We start from the raw sequence: 26,009 nt of genomic DNA, 5'->3' as shown, positions 1-26,009 counted from the left end.
CTCCCTCTGTGTATCCTGTAGTCTCTCCTCTCTCCTCTCCCTGCACGTTCCGGCGTTCGCAGAGTCGAATCAGAGTTCGCTCGTTGCCTGCTCTCACCTGCATCCCCCGTTAGTTTGAAGAACCCGAACGCCGGCCTCCAATTTTAACGCAACTCGCGCACGGTACGGAGCTCGAAAGAACGATTTCACATAGATTTTTTCTCATCGCCCGCTATTCGGAATCGGAGGGTGAAAACATCCCCCCAAGGAAAGTTAAGGGTTGCATACTTGAATAGATCGAGCTCTGGCGCCGAACGCGAGTTTCCTAAAAATTTGGAGGAGCTATCTGTCTCTGTGTGTGTATATGTAACTTTTACTTTGTAGATGCAATTACCAAATTGTCCTAGAGACGCGAAAAAGCGTTTTTGGTAACGAGATTTTTCTCTTAGATAGAGCTCTGGTTCTGAACGCGAGTTTCCTAAAAATTCGGAGGAGCTATTTGTCACTGCGTGTGTGTACATGTAACTTTTATTAGGGGTACCCATAAGTAATCAACCCCTAAACCTAGCTTATCACTTAGAAAGGTGTTACTGTGCGTTTGGTGGAACCGTCGTGGCATAATTCACTTTGAGTTGTTGAAACCTGGAGAAACAGTTACTGCTGAGTTGTATTGTCAGCGATTACAACGGCTGTATTCAGAACTATTGAAAAAGAGGGCAGCTTTAGTCCACAGAAAAGGTGTAATACTGCAAATTGACAATGCCCGGCTCCATACAGCGAAACTCACTCAGGAAAAAAATCAAAGAATTGCAATGGGAAATTTTACCGCACCCCCGTACTCACCGGATATTGCTCCCTCTGATCTTTTCAGATCTCTGGAGCATTTTTTAAGAAATGAAACATTCACTTCTGTAGAAGATGTAAGGAAGCACCTTGAGTCATATTTTGCTTCGCGAATCCTGGATTTCTATAAGAGTCTGACCTTGATAATGATGGAGATTATATAATAAATTAAGAAATAAAAACCTGAATTTACTACAAAATTTGCTTTAGATTTCAAAATAATTGATTACTTATGGGCCCCCCTAATACGTCGTAGATGTAATTCCCAAATTGTCCTACACACAAGTACCAACGTATTTGGTAAAGAGATTTTTCTCTTACATCGAGCTCTGGCGTTGAATGCGAGTTTCATAAATATTCGGTGTAGCTATTCGTCACTGTGTGTGTGTGTGTACATGTACCTTTGGCGTTGTAGATGTAATTCCCAAATTGTCGTAGAGACGCGAACGAGCGTTTTTAGTGAAGAGATTTTTCTGTTCGATCGAGCGAGTCGGAATTGAATTAGCGAGCTCTCTGACCCGTGAAATCATTGTTACAGGCCAGCAGACATGTCGGAGATTTGTTCGAAGACCTGCGGGACGGGCACAACCTCATTTCCCTGCTGGAGGTTCTCTCGGGCGAGCATCTCGTAAGTGTTCCGCAACCTTGCATTCACGTTGCATACACGGTATGTATACCGTACGGTGTACCCCGGTGATATATTCCGGTCATGCCGGGAGACTTGGCAATGGTTTCGCTGAACCCTCGCTACACGGGGGAGGCTGTTCGTTACGTAACCGACGGGGTGGGGCCCACTTGACCCCGATTAAAAACTCGCCGATGGATTCATTATTACGGCTGATAGCGGCCGGCATCGCCTGGAAACTCTTGCGCGGCCTTCGTCGTGTCTATACCGTCGAGTTAGGGGATGATCAATTTCGCGGATAGCTCGGATCTCGTTTCAGGAAATCAGGGTCAAATAGAATCGCCAGTCTATTTCTATTCAATGAGAAAAGTAATTTCAGTAGATTGTCTTATTGCTAAGCGAGGGGCTCAACCGGGCCTGTAGATGTCTGTCTAGTGCGCACTGTTTCTACTTGAGGCGAATTAAAATATAGATTTACAGCCACGAACAGTATCGACACGGTGACACAATTAATATTTCTAATATTTCGCGCGTATTCCGCTATAGTAATTGTTACTAGACTCCGGATTTTAATGCAAAAGAAAAATTCTGGGGAACTGAAATTGAATAAAAATTCGGGTTTTCTTTTAATTATTTTATCAAGTCGACAAATGGTGCAGGAATATTCTCAAATTGTTCTAGTATCATCCGCAATCGAACAATTAATAAACAAACGAACGCGGTTTTCTCGATATATGCCCGCTCTAGGGGGGGGGACAACCCGGGCATTTGCCCGGGGCGCCAAAATTTAGGGGCGCCATTTTGGCTTTGGCTGTAAGTGTGAGAAAAATATTGATGTTTTAAATATTCAATTAATAGAAAATTTCAGACTACCCTTGCCAGACAATTTTGCTAAAAGAAGGTCATTTTGTTCAGCGCGGTGCTTAGTGCTTAAAAAGGGGCGGCAATTTGTTTTTTTGCCCGGGGCGTCGTAACCGCTAGAGCGGGCCCTGGATATGTGTCCACAATACGGGTCTACCCAGGGACATATATCGGCTAGGAGATACTATTCTCTGATCCACGCCGAACGTAGAAAAGGACAGCGAAGCTCTCGCGCTGTATACCCCGCGGTAGTGGGGATAGTTCCAGGACTTTTATCGTGTAGATATTTCGGACATATATCGAGAAAATCGACTGTATATCGGTGCTTGTTCGTCGCGCTCGTACGGGACAGCATAATTAGAAGATAGTTGACCAGCCGGTGCGAGCACGTTTGTTCGTTCATGCGACATTTTACCGAGGAGATAACTGTGGCTTGTGTTTTTAGCCGCGGGAAAGAGGTCGGATGCGTTTCCACATGCTGCAGAACGTGCAAATGGCCCTTGACTTTCTTCGATACAAGAAGATCAAGCTGGTGAATATCCGCGCGGAGGATATCGTCGACGGTAATCCGAAGCTGACCCTCGGCTTGATATGGACCATCATACTGCACTTCCAGGTGAGTATCCCACTCGAATTGACAATAGAAATAATAAAACTATACTCGATCTAATCGTACTCCACGGAGCCTAGAGCTCACTCGAGAATCGAATTCTCCTGGCGTGTGCGATGCACTTGTGTCTCGACGCACACACGGACTTGGCTCGCCTTTCTAATCGCGATAATTAATTATCGGACGATAAGCGAAGATAACACATCGAGCTTTCCACGCTCTCCCACGCTCTCTCTCCTATTCTCTCTTCTCTCTCTCTCTCTCACTCTCTCTCTCACTCTCTCTCTCTCTCTCTCTCTCTCTCTCTCTCTCTGTCTTTCTCTCACTCTCTCACCGACAAAAGCGTTCTCTATGCTCTCGGCGAAACGGAACAAACGCGATATACCCCGGTTAATCCCTTGCGCTACGAGTTATTTCACCTGTACACTAATTAATGTTGAACTTGCAAAAATGTTGTACTTCCTTGAAAGGGGAGATTCCCCAGGTCATTTGAAAGAACTTTTTCCTTTACGAAAATCTTCTCTGGGGCTCCGTTAACGAGTTATTAAGGAAAAACACGGACCAATCGGAGCGCGGTTACAGTGGACGGATTCCGGCTCGGCCAATGCCGACGCTCAGCGGGGCTTCTCGTAGCCGCGCTCTGATTGGTCCGTGTTTTTCGTTGATAACTCCTTAACGGAGCCGCGGAGAACATTTTCGTAAAGGAAAAAGTTACTTGAAATCACCCGAGGAATCGCCCCGTTCAAGGAAGCACACTTTTGGGACACTCTGTATATATATATCGACGAGAACAAAATAGAACTTTATTTCGTTTTCAAGAAAATTAACCCTCCGTCTGCAACATTATTCTTTTATGTCTGCATACTGGGTCGTTTATGTTTACGACTAATTTGTTTACTGTTCTAGGCTTTCTAAAGTAATTCTTAAATACGCATCGAAGTCCCTGTTTTGATAGTTGGAATTTCAAATGTTTAAAGTAATGATGGAAATATCCTAAAGAAAAATTGAAGAGTGAAATTTCGTCTCAAGTTGCAGTCGAAGGGTTAATAACTGGACTGTGGAACTTTATGCGAAATAAAAACTTTCTATCTCAATTGCAACAAACCGGGGTGAAAAAAATTCAATTTCTTTTCAATTCTGTTTGATAGACTGAAAATAATAAATGTTGTTACTGTTCTAAATTATACCTACTCATTTTTGTCATAAATGCATAAAATCCGCAGTCTGTTAATAACATTTGGCGGATTTGGTCGATGGTTTTTAGCGCAAGGGATTAAATTATTCGAAAGATCGCGTGGTCGAAATTTCTTTCTGAAAAAAAAAGAAAAACAATTGATATTTGATCCTGTTACCCATATCGATCACGATGCATCTGTCTAATGATGTATTTTTTGTTTTGTTTCGCGCCGCAGAGCTGGCGACGCAAGGTAAGTTCCCTCCATTTTTACGTAGTGATTCCCAAAGACGTTTGACAGACGTTTGAAACGAAGGGAATTCATGATCGAGAAGTATCGAGACCGCGTAGATCTCTTTATCGACCGCGGGGACCGATCGGGCAAGGTAGATGGCGCTCGATGGTAGATCGCGATCCATCGATCCGCTGCGCGTGGGACGTGTTGATTACAAGACTGTTGACGAATCTTTATTATTAAACGTTCTCTGTACTATCCTGACTGAAATACTACGACTTTATTCAGGCTATCGAAGGATCATGACTCTAACAATGTAATTTAATCCTATTCCCTATAAAAAACAATCAGAAATCAACGATTCTTTCGTCCACAAGCTCGAAGGAACATGAAGATATTATTGACAATTATGGTACTTAATTATTTCCGTAAACAATCAATGATTTAAGTGTCAATAATTGTCTCCAAGCGGAGAGTTCAAACACGGTGGGAAGATTAAAGGAATTTAAAAACACCGACTCGTAAAATGACTAAATGAGCAAAGAAGTTTATGGCTGTCGTTATCGAATTCAAATTCGTCAGACTATGAGGTAATTAATGGACAGTTAAGACTGTTATCTCAAGTTTGAAACGCGCCGAACCTCGCCTAATCGCGTCATTGTCATTCCTTTGTCATGATAAAATTCATAAATTTGTCCACTATTGTCTAAACACATTAACGTCTCACAGACATTATTGTCTCGGTATTCTAGCATTCTGAAGTTTTCAAATTTCTCCTTCAACACTAAACCTACCACGGTCAAAATGACCGGATTTCTATTTCACAATTACTGAAATTATAAAATCGTTTCCATAAGAAATTACTGAATTGATTTCTTTATTTAAGCACATATAGAAAATCGAACAAAGTTTAAGTAAATTCAATCTTTTCTCTTCTATAAGACGTTCCATTTTTATATGTTTTGGTAGGTTTAGTGTTAACCTATAGTTTTTTTTATTCTTGCGAGTATTTTTCATTCTATAAACCGAAACACAGTGATTTCTCTATATATGTCGCCAAGGCCTGAATGATAAACGTCGCGGAATTATCCCCACACTCGGAGGCCGAGTGTCAACAACACACGGTTTGGGTATGTCTCCTGGACGATATATGTCGTTGGCAAGACCCGTGTTGTTGACATATATCGAGAATTCACTGTACCATTATTCAAAATATTTTTTTACATTATTAAATTTCTATTCAATAAATTACTAAATCTTTCAGTATTGTACAAGTAAATTCCACCATTTTCGTACTCATAACATGAAAAATATATACAGGGTGTCCCACGTGACTGTCATTTCTTGTTGAAATTTTCTTTTCTTTACCTTCAAGGCCATCCGAAGGTCACGGTATGCTAGGTCGTTGAATTCGTATTGATACAGGCTATAATACTGTTAAGTCAAAAATACAAAGTGCCATTTAAAAGAATGAAGGTGACCTTGACAATACTAAAAAAGAATTTTTTCGCCCTTTTTTTTATTGTAATGTATAGCCAATCGAAAACTGATCATATTAATATTTGTTTGTCAGATTATCGCAAGTACTTGAAAAATCGTGAAAAGTGTTACGTGGGACACCCTGTATACAGGGTGAGGCACTTAAAACCGGCCACCTGAATAACTTGGTTGTTATTGGTGATAGGAAAAAACGCATCAGGCCAAAATTATTTGGTATCGAGGGGCTGATTATCCGATGCTACCAGCTCCTTGATAGGTGGAGGCGTCAAGGAGATATGAAGGTCATCTCTGTTTTTTTAAACGGAACCACATATTCTTGAACTCCTACGATTGTAGTCCTTCTCGAGACAATTTCAACGATATAGTCATTCAAGGTCGTTCAAGGTCATAAACGTTAACAAGGAGGGAGAATATAAATTCACTGTGAATGCTAATTAATGGGATATTTTCTTTATTATTAAAGCAATCGAAAAGATGCAAAAAACGATGACCAGCCACAGAAAGACAGTATCCGAAGTTTCGCCCACATGATGATTGCATTATGCATTAAAGTGTGCGATGATCAATAGCAGCACAGGCTTCTTTTATGCGTTCCAACATGTCCTCTTGCATCTGTTGTAACAGATTATTTTCTAGATCGGAAGAAACGATTTGTTTTGTAGTTGAAACAACTTCGAGTGCAAAGGGTTAAAAATATGTCTACAGTCCGGCGTTAGGTGGCATCCGACCTTAGGGCAACCCCCTATAAGTAGTATTATACCTTTTAAACGGTGCCCGGTCGGGGCCCGACCGCAAATGGTGAAGATCGTTTAGCAACCGTCCCGACGATCGACAAACGACCATAGTTTACCAAATCGAAATCGCAAGATGAGAAGTTGGTGGCGGAGCGTGGACGCGCGAGAGTCGTTTTCTCGCTCGCGAATGGTTCTTTTATCCGTGATCGCCGGCTGAAAAAAAGACCGCCGATTGGTCGCCGCCGGTGACGACTGTCCTTCCCGCGAGCTCTCCGGCAGACGTTACCGTTTATGGTATTTCGTGGTGTGCTTGTCGCCCGTGCAAGGCGGAAGGCTGACGGTCGGTCGGGTGCGGAACGTCGTTGCGAGACGGGACGAGACACCGCGGCGGTATTCATTTTGCGTGGGAGGATGGCCGAAGAGACAACCGGAGCCAGAGAGCCGTATCGGTTCGGTCTCGTGACGTCGAGAGCAGCTCCGGCGTGTGTACGTGTCGCCCACCTTGCAATTATGATAATCGGGATCGGCAGAGCGAGCCTCGAATACAGAAACAAGGATGACGCCACCGGACAAGGTCGCCGGTAACCGACCCGCTTCGAACGCCTTCCGGAGAACCCGAAACGAGCCTTTAGGCGCTGCCATAGTCTCTTCGCGTTTCGTCATCCTCTAACCCCCCGAGGACAATAGGCTAATCGCCGTGCGAAATGATCCGTTGATCGTTCGGGGAGATAATAGGGCGACCGGAAGCGTGGGAAGTAGGGTCGAGTAAAAGGATCGTTTTATATCCTTGGACAATCATTTTTATTGTAAAATATGCCCGCTGCAATTTTTAAGGGAAAATATCAACCTTGTATACCGCAACGGACACTTGTACAGATTTTTGTGTTACCTTCTGTCTGCTTTAACCCTTTCCACTCGAAGCCATTTTAACTCGAAAACGAAACATTTCTTCCGACCTAGAATATTTCCCTTTTATATATTTTTTGTCGTGTTATACATACAAAAATGGTGCAATTTACTGGTACAATACGGAAGTGTTTAGTAATTTATTAAATACAAACAAATTTAATAATGTAGAAAATATTTTGAATAATGATACAGCAATTTTTACTAGCGCCTTACAGTCGCCGTTTGAGTGCTAAGGGTTAACCCTTAACGATCCGGAAGTATTTCAACTTTACTTCCCGCCAGGTCCAAGCTGTTTTTCATACGAAGAGAAACTGTGGACTCTACATTTTTGTATCAAGTATAGAAAGGAAAATATTTATGTTATCAATTTAAATAAATTTGATTTCTGCCGCCATATACGCGGCACTGGACCCAGTAAGTGCCATGCCGCTTATATGGCGGTCCGTTAAGGGTTAAAACCATTTCTTCCGACCTAGAGTATTTCCATTGCGCATAACTTATTTCCTTCTGTGCATATGACGTGTCTATAACTCGTACTCAAAACATTGAAAATTTCATGATTTTCTTGGATACCGATATAGTGTGAAAAGTGTGTTGAATAACCGTGAAGCAAATTTCAATGGCGGCTTAGAGTCGCCATTCGATAAGGGTCAGTAATCGAGGATAATAAAAATCCGAGCACGAAAACTCGTCGAAGTCAAAATGGAAGAATTGCGGTTCTTCTGTTGCGAGTCCGCCGCGGAAAGAGAGAAACGAGAGGAAGAAAAAGAGGAACGGAAAACGAGAGAGAGAGAGAGAGAGCTGCGAACCGGGACCGGACGTGACGTCAGCGAGCCACCAAGAGACCGAGAGCGAGCGCACACACACCGCTTCCGGTGCTTGTCCAGAAGCGTGAATCGAGAGATCGTCCGTGACCGTGTGGGACACTTCGTCAACGATACACCCCTCTCCTCGTCATCCCCCAAACTTTGAATTTCCTTTGCACCTGGAGCACAAGCTATAGGCTCGTTTAGGTTCGCGCGTTTCTCGTCGTAGGAGTATTTTAGGGCGGAGTAAAACGGAGGAAATGAACTAACAGCGTCCTTCTCTCCGATATTTACGGCGTTGCACCCTCACGGAAATGGACACCCGCCATAAAAGCACTCGTTTATTTGGTTTTCGAGTTCCCGCGAGTGCCTCGCGCGTTCTGTTTTCTTTTGTTTTGTTCCGTCTCGGGCGCAGCCAGCCTGCAAGCCCTTCGTCCCGCTTCGCCGACGCTGTAAACGCCGTTTCCCTCCGCCCTTTCGCCCTTCCGTCGAGTATACTCGTCGGGACAAACGACCCGGCGCGGCGAATGCCAAATACGGTGTCCGATTTGCCTCCGAAAAGGTGGATTTTCCGGCGAAATCGCATCCCTTAACACTGAACTTAGCTTGACCAGTCAAAATGACTGTTTTCGAATTTTTGCTGTCATAATTACTGAAATTATAAAAAGGTTTTCATCAGAAATTTTTGAATGGACTTCCTTCCTTGTTGGAGCACACGTTAGAATAGAAATGGGATGAGGCTTGAATAGATGTAATTTTGTCATTATTACAAAGCGATTTACGTCAGTCGTATTTATTACTCGGTAGTTCGAGTGTTAATGCGTCGAGTGTTGCGCCAACGACCATGAAAGACAAAATTTAAAAACCACTTACTCAATAATAATCGAAAGAAGACAAAAGGTTTATCTTGAAAATAATTTTTGTGAAATTCTGACATCTTGTGGATCTTACAATCTGGTTCTAATTTGTTTTTGGTATTTGTAATAGCATAAGCACTGAATTTGTTCAGATTTCGTAGGATTTCTGTGGCAACAATGTTCAATAATTTCTCAAAGTTTCTCAAAAATATATTTCTATGACTTCACAAAATTCTGAAAGAAAAGATCTGAAATCCACCATTTTGCCAGCTCTGGTAGTTTCAGTGTTGTGATTAGAGTGCTGACAATATTCAATAATTTCTCAAAAATATATATTTCTGATTTCACAAAATTCTGAAAGAAAAGATCTGAAATCCACCATTTTGTCAGCTCCGGTAATTCCAGTGGTACGGTTAGACTGGCAACAACATTCAATAATTTCTCAAAATTTCTCAAAAATATATATTTCTGATTTCACAAAATTCTGAAAGAAAAGATCTGAAATCCACCATTTTGCCAGCTCCGGTAGTGTTCCAGTGGTACGATTAGACTGGCAACAACATTCAATAATTTCTCAAAATTTCTCAAAAATATATATTTCTGATTTCACAAAATTCTGAAAGAAAAGATCTGAAATCCACCATTTTGCCAGCTCCGGTAGTGTTCCAGTGGTACGATTAGACTGCCAACAACATTCAATAATTTCTCAAAATTTCTCAATAATATATATTTCTGATTTCACAAAATTCTGAAAGAAAAGATCTGAAATCCACCATTTTGCCAGCTCCGGTAGTTTCAGTGGTACGATTAGACTGCCAACAACATTCAATAATTTCTCAAAATTTCTCAAAAATATATATTTCTGATTTCACAAAATTCTGAAAGAAAAGATCTGAAATCCACCATTTTGCCAGCTCCGGTAGTTTCAGTGTTGTGATTAGAGTGCTGACAATATTCAATAATTTCTCAAAAATATATTTCTGACTTCACAAAATTCTGAAGAAAAGATCTGAAATCCGCCATTTTGCCAGCTCCGGTAGTGTTCCAGTGGTATGATTAGACCGCTAACAACATCCAGTCATTTCTCAAAATTTCTAAAAAATATATTTCTATGACTTCTATACTACTACTGTCTGGAAGACAAGAGCTGTAATCCGCCATTTTTTTAGCTCCGGTAATTCCAGTGTTGTGATTAGACTGCTAACAACATTCAATAGTTTCTCAAAATTTCTCAAACATATGTTACTCATTTCACGAGATTCGGAGAGAGAAGATCTGGAATCCGCCATTTTGCCATCTCTGGTAGTGTTCCAGTGTTGTGATTAGACTGCTAACAACGTTCAATAATTTCTCAAAAATATGTACTTCTGATTTCACAAAAATCTAAAAGTAAAGATCTTAAATCCGCCATTTTGCCGGCTCCGGTAGTTAAATCGAATTTCTGTAAGCGGCGAGAGTGAAATAAAAATGTAATTCTTCCTTAAATCATTCGAACGCAAACAACACGTCGATACAAATTCTTTTAGGCTTTCCACTGTTCTAAATTGCATCTACTAATTTTAAACGCACATAATCGGCATTGAAGTTCCGAGTTCCGATACCATATGTATTAGGACCTTGAATAAGTACTCGCTGTTTCTTTTACAAAATAAAAGCTTTATTTAAATTATAAGGAACAAAAACATTTCATTCAAAGTATTGCCCATCACTAGCGACGGCTTTCTCCCATCTTTCTGGCAGTATATGAATTCCGCGTCGGAAAAACATGTCTTTTGAGGCTATCCAAGAATCGATCCATTTTTTAGCTTCTTCATGAGAATGAAAGCGCTGGTCAGCTAGGCCATGTGCCATCGAACGGAATAGGTGAAAATCAGAAGGGGCTATGTCAGGTGAATACGGCGGGTGGGGTAGAACTTCCCATTGAAGCGTTTCCAGGTAGGTTTTCACTGGTTTTGCAACACGAGGCCGAGCGTTGTCAAGTAGCAAAATCACTTTGTCGTGTCTCTGCTCGTATAGCGGCCGTTTTTCTTTTAAGGCTCGACTTAAACGCATCGATTGAAGTCGATAGCGCTCCCCCGTGATAGTCTCATTCGGTTTGAGCAGCTCATAATAAATTACACCCTGCTGATCCCACCAAATACAGAGAAGAAGCTTCGAACCATGGATATTTGGTTTTGCAGACTATGTTGATGCATGGCCGGGCTTACCCCACGATTTTCTACGCTTTGGATTATCGTAGTGTATCCACTTTTCATCGCCAGTCACGATGCGGTGCAAAATACATTTTTTTTCTGCCGTTGAAGCAGTAGTTCACACGTGAGAAAACGCCGTTCGACGTCTCTCGGCTTCAATTCATACGGTACCCAATGTTCTTGCTTCTGGATCATTCCTAAAACTTTTAAACGTTCTGAAACAGTTGACTCATCTACTTGTAATGTTTTTCCAAGTTCTGCTAGCGTCTGACATCGGTCTTGACCGAGTAATTCCTCCAACTTTTCGTCTTCAAATTTTTTCGGTGCGCCAGAACGTTCTTTATCCTCAAGTTCAAAATCATTATTTTTGAAGCGTCCAAACCAGTCTCTGCACGTCGTATCCGACAAAGCATTGTCACCATAAGTCTCAACAAGAATTCTATGTGCTTCAGCTGCAGATTTCTTTTGAATAAAGTAGTGCAACAAAATTCCCCGCAAATACACTTTATTTGGCACAAAAGTAGACATTTTCAGAACTAAGAAAAAATTGCTTTGTTTACACTAAAGTGAACTACCATACACTGAAATATAAGGTTAGATACACTACTACCTTGCATGTGTGTTACCATTCGAAATTCCACGAACGGGGTACTGCTACTGCCATTTTTGAAGAAACAGCGAGAACTTATTCAAGGTCCTAATAACATGGATCGCATCTCGGAAACCAGCGAGTACCTAGATCCGATGATTTTCCGTGCGTAAGGGACCGGCGTAACTGTGATTGTGCAATAGCAACGTCGGAATGGTAGTCGGCGGAGGCAGAGAGTTGGAGGTCCTTCCCTTGTCAGGCGTATCGAGGCGTCGCGACGCGTCCTATTTTCGCTCGGCTCGAGCTCGCCGCGTCGGCTCGCTTATTTAGGCATTGTTTTCGTTCTCCGGCGGGTTTCTGCGGCGCAAACAATCGTCCCAGCCTGTTTGTCTCGGCCTGGCCGTTCGTGTCCGTCTGCCCCCGTGCTTGTTCCGCGGCCTCGAGCGCGCGAGCCCGACGCGTATTAATTATCCACGCGAACGCTCTCGAATTAGGCGAGTGGGAACTCGCGGGCCCGACGACACGCACGATACTCCTTGCCGCGATATATACGGCGAATCTCGCCGAGAATCGGATCTGCAATAGGAAAAAGGAGGAACAACGACGAGGATCAACACCGTCCGGGAAACGCGGACAACTCTCCCGGAGCTTCTCTGCGATCACCAGGCCCGATAACGGGCGCATGCGCGAGCGATCTAGCTGGATCGCGGATCGCTGGATTTTCAACCGCCTCTAGATCCCGCCGACCCTCCGAACGGTAACGAGACTGGAACTAGTCCTGGAATTCCATTCTTTTTTCGAACATTGCATATCGCCGTTGCTATTCCCGGCGATGCGTTCCGAGAACGATTATCTCATTTACGCTAGTCTCCCGGCGCGGAGTCGCTTTTTCTCTCTCGTGTAAATTAGCAGATTTCTATTTTGCATAAAGATCCGCAGTGAGCATGACAAATCGTCGGAAATGATAAGACGATCGCGATTAGAAGGAAAATTTGTTTTTTTTTTTACAATCTCCGCTACTCTGGTTATAAAAATCGCGTTTATTAACGGTAGGTTTACGGGACATGATAAAATGACGGGTTATAATATTTTTAATTTACAATTATTAATCGCTAAGTCGATTTTTAATCGAAGCTATTTTAACTCCAGAAGGAAACATTTCTTCCGACCTAGAATATTTCCCTCTTAAGTATATATTTTTCATGTTATTGAAGCGTTTAGTACTTTATTGAATAGAAACAAATTTAATAATGTAAACAATATTTTGAATAATGTCTAACATTTTTAATTTACAATTATTAAGATTCCAAAGACACATCCATAGGGAATTATTCAACAAATTTATTTCTTTGACAGGGTCTAATATTTTTAATTTGCAATTATTAAGACTCTAAAGACACATCCATGAGGAATTATGCAACAAATTTATTTCTTCGGGTAGATATTATTTAAAAAAGAAATGGCTAAAAATTTGGACAGCGCATTCTAGTGATTTCTACAAAGTAATGTAAAAATAGTCACTGTTAGTGCTCCATAAACCCAGTGTTAATTTCAATTCAGTTCGCGGAATAAACGTAATTAAGGTTTACGGGAACAATTATTATAATCGTTAAGATTCTACAGACACATCCACGAGGAATTATTCAACAAATTTATTTCTTCGGGTATACATCATTTAAAAAAGAAATGGTTAAAAGTTTGGACAGCCCACATTCTAGTGATTTTTACAAAGCAATATAAAATAGTCACTTTACAGCCTTGTAATCTCAAAAACTGTACAAATCCCAGAAGCTTCCAGAAAATCTCCACTACAGAACCCGTTTTACCGGAGCCAAAAATCGAAAAAGCGATTCTAAAATCCAGTTCTTTCACCCGTACCAATTTCTAACTTTCCCAAAGAACGATCCGAAGCACCGATTCCTACGATCTGGTAACGGTCTCCGTCGTCATCGGAGTATTCCGACGAAGCCGGAAATCGATCGGCGTCGGTCGCAATAAAAATTCGCATTAATATTCCCGAGGCGTCGCGCTATAGTTCCACGCTCGTGGGACGCTCGATAAACGCGTAAAATCGTCGTGGGTTCGCGGGCGACGAGAGTAGCGTTCGCGAGGACGTCCACGAGGACGAAGAGGATCCCGGGAGGAATAGGACGACGCTTCGAGGAAGAGCGCGGAGAAGAGAGAAATAGAGAGACAGAAAGAGACAAAGAGAGAGAGGGAGTGAGAGAGGAGAAGGAGTCGGACGTCGCGGAAGCGAAGGAAGACAGAGGTGACGTCGAGAGTGCAGGGGTGGGCAGGATGGAGCAGGCAACACGGTATGACAGCGACGAACCTGCAGGGGGGGAGCTCTGTAAAAAGTGAGGGAAAGAGAGGAGACAGAGACAAAGGTAGGAGAGAGGGAGAGAGAGAGAGGGAGAGATAAAAAGCAACAGAGACAGAGCAGAAGAGTGGGGAAACACGAGAGGGGGGTCGCAGTCGGAGGCGTCTCTCACCTGTGCGCATTTCGTTGGCCTACTCTCGCGACGGCAGCCGGATACAACGCGGGGCTTGCTGTCGGTTCGCGTCGGTCGTTTCGAACCGCGACTGTCGTGTATCGTTCGCGAGGCGTTAATCTCTCTTCGGCGGCTCTTGCTGGTCTTCTTCGTCGAGTGCCGGCCGCTTCGATCGGAGACACGTGGCTCCCGCTGTACGAGAGTCTCTTCAGCAACGAAATCGTACGAGCGGACGCGCGAGGATCGGTGCCAAACACCATTGAAAAGAAGAGCGACGAAGAGAACGGGTTGTGCGCGCGTGTGTGTGATATCCGGAGCGACATATACGAGAGAGAGAGAAGAAACGGCCCCTGAACCCGCGCGCGCGTGCCTCCAACGGCTGATCGTTGTCGATCGTTTGTCGATCGTCGTCGATCCCCCCACCGCGCGTGTTTACCCGCGGCGGCGGCTACTTGCCGTGTCGTCCAGGCCCGACATTGCTTCGGTAAACACGGCGGTTCCGTGCACGCGCCGCGTTCTCGCAGTTTCGTACCGAGAGTGCTAAAAACCCGACGGTGCGTCAAATCGAGGAGGAATTCTTTCGTCTTCGGCGTGTTCGAATCCGCTCGCGCAGTCCTCTCCGGGCCGCGAGTCGAACGGGGACGACCGAGAGCTCTCCTCCGGTCGATTCTCGATAATCGGCTTTCACGCGGCGAACGCGGCCTGGCGCCGGATAAGGCCTGCTTCTGCTTGCCTGCACTTCTGCGCTTCTGCGCTTCTGCGCTTCGACGACGCGTGTCCACCGGCCGACAAACTCGCGCACTCTTCGATGAGAGCGGCGAGAGATCGTTTAGCGAAGACCGGACCAACGAGATCTCTCGGATCCAGACATGTCGATCTATCGGTTCAGCAAAGGTGGACGCCTGTTCGTCCAGGCCACCAGGGAAGACGACCCCCGCGAAAATGTCGTCACACCGACCACAACGCCCGTCAACGACGACCTAACCGCCGTCTATACCAAACGCAGACTATCCACCGAGGTTCTAGGTAACAACAACACCCTCCGACACCCCCGGGAACACCACCGACACCGAGGCTCGACGCGATACGTTCCGGCGGAATCATAGTAACCGGCGAAACGTGACGAGAACGTTCGGCGTCGAGAAACGTCGACCGGACCGCGAAAGGATTTCTCGTAACACATGATAATTAACCCTTCGAGGACCACGGAAAGTTTAGAATCGTTACGGTTTTCTTTTCTCTTGGCAATTTTGAACCATGCTGACTTTTAACCCCCTGCACTCGAAGCCGATTTAACGCAAAAATGAAACGTTTCGTTCGGCCTAGAATATGTATGTATTTTTATTTTTCGTGTTATACGTACGAAAAGGGTGGAATTTAAACGTACAGTACTGAAATGTTTAGTAATTTATTGAATACAAACAAACTTAGTAGTGTCAAAAATATTTTGAGAAATATTATAGCAAGTTTTAGTGACGTTTTACCGTCGCCATTCGAGTGATAAAGGTTAATCAATTCTTTTTGTAAATTATCTAGTATATTAATTTTTAATCCTTTGCAGTTGGAGTTATTTTCACGCAAAAATGAAACGTTTCTTTCGACCTAGAATATTTATATATTTTTATTTTTCATGTTATACGTACGAAAAGGGTGGAATTTAAACGTACAGTACTGAAATGTTTAGTAATTTATTGAATACAAACAAATTTAGTAATGTCAAAAATATTTTGAATAATGATATAGCAAGTTTTAGTGACGTCTTACCGTCGCCATTCAAGTGATAAAGGTTAATTAATTCTCTTTATAAATTACCTAGTATATTAATTTTTAGCCCTTTGCACCCGAATCTATTTTAATGTCAAAACGAAACGTTTCTTCCTACCTAGAATATTTCTCTTCTATATATTTTTATTTTTCATGTTATATATACGAAAAGGGTAGAATTTACACGTACAATACTGAAATGTTTAGTAATTTATTGAATACAAACAAACTTACCCTCAAAAATATGAGGGGGAGGGGAGGGGGAGGGTAATGTCAAAAATATTTTGAATAATGATATAGCAATTTTTAGTGACGTCTTACTAAAAGGCAAAAGGTTAATTAATTCTTTTTATAAATTACCTAGTATATTAGTCCTTCTCACGTCTAAACAAAAACTCGAGCCGTTTCAACCAACATTATAAAAGTTATTCGTTTTTGAAGGATGGACGAATATTTTTGCTGCTGACTGTATGTTCAAATTCTGGGAAGTAAAGTGCGAGAGTGTAATAATTTGTAATCGATAAACTGCGGATCTTTGTGCAGGATAAAAATTATTTACGACAACTACGAGAAACAGGGGCCGAGTAGAAATTTTCTTCAATTACTTTAACACTAGGTTCAGGGGACCTGTCAAAATGACGTGTTCTAATATTTTTAACCCTTTGCACTGTAAGTTATTTTACGGTTACAATGATTGGAACTACTTTGTCGTTTATAATTTTCAAATTTTTACAATTTATTCCAATTTATTTATTTTATATTTGTGTATTCTCCAATGACTATGTGGTATATCGCCAACAAAATAGAATTTTATTTCGGTATACAGGAAATTAATAACATACATATCTAGTAGAACCTGTTGAAAATCTTCATCACGAGCCTGACTCGATGTTACAGTACATGGGGTTAATTTAAAATTAATAAGATTTCAAGGATGTATATGTGAGAAATTATTTAGCAAATTTATTTCTTGGTGTATATATTGTTTTAAAAATATTACTAAAAATGTGGGTAGCACGTTCTTGTTATTTTTATAAAGTAATGCAAAATAGCGAGTTTTAGTGCTCCCTAAACCTAGTGTTAATAAACTGAGAACAATACATCGTAGAGTTGTGCAGAATTGCAACTGAATTACACCAGGAATTATAATTACAAAGTAATTCAATTACATTGTGATTCAGTCATATTGTAATTTATAATTCAGATCTTCATTCCATTAAATTAATAATAAATTAAAATAATTAGTAATTGAATTAATTGAAAGCTCTGAATTATGTGATTCAGTTACGACGTAGTTGAATTACTGTATAACTGAAATGCAGTGTAATTCAATTGTGTAATTGAATTACAATATAATTGAATTAGCACAACTCTGGTACATCGGCATTTTAAAATTGCACCTGCTCATTTTTCTCACAAAATCCGCAGTCCAGTAATTTCTCAATATTTCTCAGAACGGTGCGGTACGGTGTACCTACGCGTCCTCGAAGGGTCAACGCGTACTCTATTTAAAAATACCATCGATCAATTGAAATCGATATGAATTTTTGTCGTTAAACTTTTGAAGGTCATTCAAAGCCATCGACCTGTAAGTTTCCTTCGAACGTCCCGTGGCCCGCGCGAGAAGCTTCGACGATTCCGGTGGGAAAATCGCTGGAAAGTGCCGCCGCGTGCCTTGCGAAATCGTGTTGCAATAGGAAACCGATTCTCCGAGGAAAAATTAGTAGAACGTGGAATAAACTGTTGGAGCGAGGGATGAACAGTGTTATCCGTGTTATGCGTGTCCATTTCGGAGAAAAACTGTCGCGATTTACAGTGATTTCTCTATATATGTCGCCAAGGCCTGGATCATAATTGTCGCAGAATTATCCCCACCACCGCGGAGTATACCCCGCCTCGGACACCGAGGAGTGTAAACATAACACGGCCCGTGTCTCCTGGCACGGTCAAAGTGACCGGTTTTATATTTCACAATTATTGAAACTATAAAAATTCACTTATGGAAAATAGTAGAATAAATTTCCTTCCCTAAGCATTTATTATAAAAAATTACGGACAATCTCAATAAATTTAGGGTATTGCTATTTTTATCAGGTGATACTTACCAGATACAGTGAATTCTCGATTTATGTCAACAACACAGGAGACATACCCGAGGCGTGTTATGTTTACACTTCTCGGCGTCCGAGGCCTCTCGAGTAGTGGGGATAACACCGCGACGTTTATCATCCAGGCCTTGGCGACATGTATCGAGAAATCACTGTACTGTTAATGCGTGGTAGGTTCAGTGTTAAACTAATTTTTCCCGGGGTTGATTCCACTGGCAATCGGGCGGGAAGCGTGTCTGACCGCTGCAGGCCGCTTCTACTTGCCCGTAAACACGCGACTTTCGACTGTCTCGGAACAAAAACAGAAACGATCGCAAACATAGTTTATCCCACCATGCAGGATCGCCCTCTTCTTTCGCGAACATTCTTCGCAAAAAGATCGTTGCTGCCAGCTGAGAAAGTCCGCCAGTCAACTTACATAAATATTGCAAAGCGAACGAAAGTACAGGCAACACCGTTTCGCAATGGCATGCACGGCTCACGAATTCCCGAATCGTTTCGCTTATCTTATCAGCGCTCGGTGGAAACATAATCAGATTAATACGCACCGATGACAATCGAAACGATTCTTGTGTCGCGAGCCGCGATTTCCGTAATCGTTGCTATCGGCCCCGGGCTATTGCAGTTCAGCATTTCGATCCTCGAAACGTTGACTGTACGCTGCCAGCGAACCGAGAAGCGTCGATGGTCGAAGGGATTCGCGTCACGATCGTCACGGATGGCACCGCATTGGAGCCGAGCCTAGATCGTGACGCGATTACCGATCGATCGTCGATCTCGCAAGGGGGCTACGTCGATGTTTTTTTTTTTTTCTTAAATAGTTTTCATTTGCTTAATATTAGGGGGACACATAAGCAATCAATTATTTTGAAATCTGAAACAAACTTTGTAGTAAATTCCGGTTTTTATTTCTTAATTTATTATATAATCTCCATCATTGTCAAGGACAGTTTGCCATCTTTCCTGCAAATTTTCAATCCCCCTCTTATGGAAATCCAGGGTCGTGAAGCAAAGTATGACTCAAGGTGCCTCCTTACAGCTTCTACAGAAGTGAATGTTTTATCTCTTAAACAATGCTTCAGAGATCTGGAAAGATGATAGTCAGAGGGAGAGTACAGGGGATGCGGTAAAACTTCCCATTGCGATTCTTTGATTTTTTCCTGAATGAGTTTCGCTGTATGGGACCGGGCAATGTCAATTTGCAGTATTACACCTTTTCTGTGGACTAAAGCTGCCCTCTTTTTCAATAGTTCTGAATACAGCCGTTGTAATTGCTGACAATACAACTCAGCAGTAACTGTTTCTCCAGGTTTCAACAACTCAAAGTGAATTATGCCACGACGGTCCCACCAAATGCACAGCAACACCTTTCTAAGTGATAAGCGAGGTTTAGGGGTTGATACTGAGGTTTGATTTGTAGAAAGCCATTGCTTGGAACGCTTTATGTTATCATAAAGAATCCATTTTTCATCTCCGGTAACGATTCTGCTGAGAAATGGATCTCTACGAAATCTGGATAGCAATGTAGTGCAAATTGACCGACGAATATCCTCGTTAGTCTGAGATAATTGATGCGGTACCAATATTCCTTGCCCATATGCCTTTCCCATTTCGTGTAGGTGCCTTTGTATAGTTGATCATTTGGACCCAAGGCTTCTCGATAATTCTTGTATGCTTAATTTTGAATCAGCTTTCACTAGAGATTTCAGGGTGTCATTATCAAATTAGTCGTCCACTTCGAGGCTTGTCAGAGAGATCATAATCACCAGCAGCAAACCTTCCGAACCAACGTTGACACTTGTTGACCTTCAATACATCTCCATAAACATCGCAAATTTTCTTTGTTGTTACCGTCGCATTAAATCCCGCATGAAAATGAAAAAGTATGCAACGACGAATATGATCCTCGGAAGGTACGGACGCCGCCATTTTATTACAGGGTTGTAAAAGAAAATGATACTGTTTAGAATATTTTGAACACAGGCTGCTTTACCGAAAACTGTAAAAGAATACGTGTTTCCTTTTCAACGATCGGTACAGAACTAAAGGCAAAACAAATTCTTTGCAAATAATTGATTACTTATGGGTACCCCTAATATTTACAGTATTGACAGAAGCCGCAAAAAAAGAAACTAAAAACTAGCTTATGCTATCGGGGTTATACGAAGTTAGAGCTATGTTGGGTTCCTCGTTTCGTATCAGTATTCTTGATCATATTGCATTAAGAGTTATTCGACGCTTGCAGAGTTGTGCAGAATGACAATTGTATTACACAAGGAATTATAATTACAAAGTGATTGAATTACATTGTAATTCAGTTATATTGTAATTTATAATTCAGATCTTCATCCAATTAAATTACAATGTAATTTCAATTGGTGTACAATTATAAAATACTTTGTAATTAATTTACATAAAATAACGTTACGTATTATAGTCGAGGAATAGTAAATACGCCGCATAGACAAGCAAACAAGTATGTGAATGAAAACACATAAAAATATATTGCACTTCTTCAAAGTTCTGGGCTATAATTTGGAGAGAGGTATTTTAATTACATTGTATTTGAATCACAGATCGAAATAATTAGTAACTGAATTAATTGAAAGGTTTGAATTATGTAATTCAGTTACGACGTAGTTGAATTACTATATAATTGAAATACAATGTAATACAATTGTGCAATTGAATTACAATGTAATTGTGAATTAGCACAACTCTGGACGCTTGTATTACTATCAGTCTTGTCGCTCGATTATGTTCGGTAACAGGTAAAAGAAAAAAAGAAAAGAGACCCGATTGAATATTTATTGTGTACGGGGGGGGGGGGGGTGCGTGCGCGCGTGTGTGTGTAGGGTTACGTCAACGTCTCCTCGGTGTCGGAAACAGGTCGGGTAAACGAGAGGATCTCTCGGAAGATCCGAACGATCTATCTGAAGGGTGTGTAACCGTCTGACGATTTAGGATCGTCGATCGAGTCGACGAAGACCTCGAGACGCGGTGAGAACGGCACGAAACGTATCGTGACACGGATCGTTCGCAAAACGACCACGCTGACTCGCGGCGAGGAGAGATGCGTGGCCGAGGATCTGACGAAACGAGCCACTTCCGGTTACCTGCAGGAGACCGCTGCCTCTTCGTCTACCGTCTCTTTGAGCCGTCAGGCTTCGCCGAAACCGAAAACCGTCAGGGTAAGCGACGTCGCGAGAAAATGCCTCGATCATGCTCGCTCGCGACAGAACAGCCACAGCACAGAAATATTTATTGTATTTCGTTCTGAGCGATTTTGGGGGGTGGAGAGGGGGGTTGAAGTATTCTGGTGGGATCTCAAGAAGGTCCTCGGAGGATCAGCCAAGTGGAAAAAGCGTCCTAAGTGCGACACTAGGAATAGAAGTTTAGGGGATGGAGAAATTCAGGATATTTAGATAACGGTACCTAATTTGATATTATTCTGGGCGATTGGGGGGCGAAAGAGGGATCGTATTCTAATCTCAACAAGGTGAAAGGTGAGCCAAGTGGAAAAAGTGACCTAAGTGCAACACTACGTCTAGAAGTTTAGAAAACAGAGAATTTCGGAATAGTTAAATAACAGTATCTAATTTAATATTATCCTGAGTGATTGGAGGGTGGAAGGGGGATAGTATTCTGATCTCGATAGGGTGAAAGGTGAGCCAAGTGGAAAAAGCGTCCTAAGTGCAACACTACGTCTAGAAGTTTAGAAAACAGAGCAATTCAGGATACTCAGATACCAGTATCTAATTTGATATTATCCTGAGCAATTGGGGGTGGAAGAGGGATCGTATTTTGACCTCAACAGGGTTAAAGGTGAACCAAGTGCAAAAGCGCCCTAAGTGCAACACTAAAATTAGGTCTGGAAGTTTAGAAAACAGAGAAATTCAGAATAGTTAAATAACAGTATCTAATTTAATATTATCCTGAACGATTGGAGGGTGAAAGGGGGATAGTATTCTGTTCTCAACAGGGTGAAAGGTGAGCCAAGTGGAAAAAGCGTCCTAAGTGTCTAGGTCTAGAAGTTTAGAAAACAGAGCAATTCAGGATACTCAGATACCAGTATCTAATTTGATGTTATCCTGAGCAATTGGGGGGTGGAAGAGGGATCGTATTTCGACCTCAACAGGGTTAAAGGTGAACCAAGTGCAAAAGCGCCCTAAGTGCAACACTAAAATTAGGTCTGGAAGTTTAGAAAACAGAGAAATTCAGGATAGTTAAACAGCAGTACCTAATTTGATATTATCCTGGGCAATTGGTAGGTGGAAGGGGTATAGTATTCTGATCTCGACAGGGTGAAAGGTGAGCCAAGTGGAGAAAGCGTCGAGAACTATCGCAGCCAGGAGATTTCGAGTACGACGATCGTCTGATAACCGTCAGCTGATTTTAATTTGTTTGTTGTTTGCACAGATATCGGACATAGTAGTGGGCCAAGAACCGAACGTCACTGCCCGCGAGGCCCTGCTAAGATGGGCCCGAAGATCAACGGCGCGTTATCCTGGCGTGCGCGTGACCGACTTCACAGGATCCTGGAGGGACGGTCTGGCATTCAGCGCGCTGATACACCGAAACAGGCCAGACCTGGTCGATTGGAGAGGCGCTCGCACCAGTCAGCCAAGAGAGCGGCTCGACCGGGTCTTCCACGTCGCGGAGCGCGAGTATGGCGTTACGAGGCTTCTCGATCCCGAAGGTAACGCTACGTCGATCGATAAGACGTTGCTCGTTTCTTTTTTTCTCCTTCCCCCTCCGTTCGCGTTCAAGTTTCTCTCGTGTCGACGTCTCTTTCTCGTCGCTTCCGCTCGTCGCTCGGACACCGTGACGGTTGTGGTTGCTCTCTTTGCTACGTGATAACACCGAGCATGATTTTCTTTTTGGAGAACAGCGATGAAAACGGGACCGAAGGAGGTCCGCTCTTCCGATCCGATTCTCGGCGGGTCGAGACCCACTTGTATCACAGAGCTCGGGTGTCCCAAATTCCTTTTAGTTCTCAGCTGATCCTTGTGCTTGAAGATTAGGATGACCGGAGGTCTCAATCTTTTTCCCCCAATTAGGATTCGATGACCACAGTCTGTCCAATGGGACGAGGGGGTCGAGAGCGACTTATATTCCAGAGCACAGACGTGTCCTAAATTCCTTTTAGTTCTCAGCTGACCCTTGTGCTTGAAGATTAGGATGACCGGAAGTTTCAATCTTTTGCCCCCAATTGTGATTCGATGCCCACAGTCTGTTCAACGGGACGAGGATGTCGAGAGCGACTTATATCCCAGAGCACAGACGTCCTAAATTCCTTTTAGTTCTCAACTGACCCTTGTGCTTCAAGATTAGGATGACCGGAAGTTTCAATCTTTTGCCCCCAATTGTGATTCGATGACCACAGTCTGTCCAATGAGACGAGGGGGTCGAGAGCGACTTATATTCCAGAGCACAGACGTCCTAAATTCCTTTTAGTTCTCAGCTGACCCTTGTGCTCCAAGATTAGGATGACCGGAGGTCTCAATCTTTTGCCCCCAATTAGGATTCGATGACCACAGTCTGTTCAACGGGACGAGGATGTCGAGAGCGACTTATATCCCAGAGCACAGACGTCCTAAATTCCTTTTAGTTCTCAACTGACCCTTGTGCTTCAAGATTAGGATGACCGGAAGTTTCAATCTTTTGCCCCCAATTGTGATTCGATGACCACAGTCTGTCCAATGAGACGAGAGGGTCGAGAGCGACTTATATTCCAGAGCACAGACGTCCTAAATTCCTTTTAGTTCTCAGCTGACCCTTGTGCTCCAAGATTAGGATGACCGGAGGTCTCAATTTTTTAATGAGGAGGTCCCACTTTTCTCTCGATGCCCAGTGTCCAACGGGACGAGGAAGTCGAGAGCGACTTATATCTCAGAGCACAGATGTCCCAAATTCCGTTTAGTTCTCAACTGACCCCTGTACTTCAAGATTAGGATGACCGGAGGTCTCAATCGTTTGCCCCCAATTAGGATTCGATGCCCACAATCTGTCCAACGGGACGAGGAAGTCGAGAGCGACTTATATCCCAGAGCACAGACGTCCTAAATTCCCTTTAGTTCTCAACTGACCCTTGTGCTCCAAGATTAGGATGACCGGAGGTCTCAATTTTTTTATGAGGAGGCCCCACTTTTCTCTCGATGCCCAGTGTCCAACGGGACGAGGAAGTCGAGAGCGACTTATATCTCAGAGCACAGATGTCCCAAATTCCGTTTAGTTCTCAACTGACCCCTCTACTTCAAGATTAGGATGACCGGAAGTCCCCATCTTTTGCCCCCACTTTCCACTCGATGCCCACAGTCTGTCCAACCGAATGAGGCAGCAAACGTACTAGTAACCGGTCGAGTTAGCGTTCTCAGGTCGTTCGCAAAGGTCGCTGGTGGTTCTTAGCCTCGTGATATTCTCCAGATGCATTTTCAGAGAGCTATATCGCGTGGCCCCGATTTTCGAACGTTCGTGATACCGGTCGAGAGAGTTTGCTTTCACCGGAGAGCGAGCGGATAAGCACTAAACTAACTAACTAACTAACTAACTAACTAACTAATTGTAACCGTTCTGTTTGATCCTGCACAGACGTGGATACTCCTGAGCCGGACGAGAAGTCCTTGATAACGTACATCTCTTCGCTCTACGACGTGTTCCCGGAGCCGCCGGCGATCCATCCTCTGTACGACGCGGACGCCCAACGTCGATCCGCGGAGTACCGCGAGCTGACCAGCTCCCTGCACCAATGGATCCGCGAGAAGATGAGCCTGATGCAGGAGCGCGCGTTCCCGCCGACCCTGATCGAGATGAAGAAACTGGCGGCGGACAGCGCCAAGTTCAAGAACGAGGAGGTACCGCCTCGCTACAGAGACAAGCAGAGGCTCTCGCACATTTTCCGCGACCTGCAGAAGTACTTCGAAGCGGTCGGCGAGGTCGACATGGAGCCCGAGCTGCACATCGACGTGATCGAGAAGAACTGGAACCGATTGATGATGCTGCATCAGGAGAGGGAGCAGGCGATCATCGACGAAATTAAACGGTGAGGAGAAGGAGCCCCCCGGCGTATCTCTTCTTCGGATGGTTTTCGCGGTGTTGTAACGGGGTTGTGTTTCTTTGCGCAGACTCGAACGACTACAACGACTGGCCGAGAAGGTCCACAGAGAGATGAAGACGACCGACAACCGGCTGGAGGAGCTGGAGAGACGCGTGGAGGACGAGGCCAGACGCCTGGACCGTCTACATCCTCTAGAGGCGAAACACGCCGGAGACCTTCTCGAGCAAGACATACGAAACACCGAGATACAGATACAGAACATCTTCACAGACGTGCACACCCTCACCGAGGGCAGATACAGCCAGGCGGCCGAGCTCCATAAAAGGTACCATACCTTCAACATCCTCAGACAACAGATCCTCTTCAACCTCGTGCCTTCCCCGGGATGAAAACTCTGTCGTTCGCTCCGAGGAGCGTACAAGACCTTGCTCGATGGCTAGTTCACTCAAAGATGGTCATAGCAATCATTTTGCTGTCCAAAGTCATAATATACAGTACAGTGTTCGGAGATTCTATGAATATTCAATATTTGATTAACCCGAGTCAGTTATCGAGTCAGACTCTTGATGGAGACTGCGAACAGAAATGTCTAAACATGTATATTATTATTTCCCTTTAAGTTGAAGTTCCTATTTTTCCTAGTAGATTGTAGGCAACAAAGAAGTGTTCTAATC

General features: G+C 43.3%; 1 protein-coding gene across 32 annotated transcripts in view; it reads left to right on the top strand.

Moving 5' to 3' along the window:
- Positions 1–26,009, top strand: part of Shot (dystonin-like protein short stop) — a 150,332-nt gene that overhangs the window by 57,849 nt on the left and 66,474 nt on the right. For 31 of the 32 annotated variants that reach the window (XM_076799348.1, XM_076799344.1, XM_076799334.1 and 28 more), the window contains 5 exons: positions 1,361–1,450; positions 2,754–2,924; positions 22,698–22,977; positions 24,870–25,320; positions 25,403–25,660. In XM_076799348.1, the coding sequence (XP_076655463.1) occupies positions 1,361–1,450; positions 2,754–2,924; positions 22,698–22,977; positions 24,870–25,320; positions 25,403–25,660 (1,250 nt within the window). Of the gene's footprint in view, positions 1–1,360; positions 1,451–2,753; positions 2,925–14,667; positions 15,433–21,242; positions 21,470–22,697; positions 22,978–24,869; positions 25,321–25,402; positions 25,661–26,009 lie in introns of those variants that run through there. The other variant, XM_076799351.1, reaches the window with a different exon arrangement.

Source organism: Halictus rubicundus, chromosome 13 (genome assembly GCF_050948215.1).
Source record: "Halictus rubicundus isolate RS-2024b chromosome 13, iyHalRubi1_principal, whole genome shotgun sequence".
In the NCBI taxonomy this organism is placed as follows: Eukaryota; Metazoa; Arthropoda; class Insecta; order Hymenoptera; family Halictidae; genus Halictus; species Halictus rubicundus.
The sequence above is the reverse complement of the archived record's forward strand: the minus strand, read 5'-3'. Positions and strand labels throughout refer to the sequence as shown.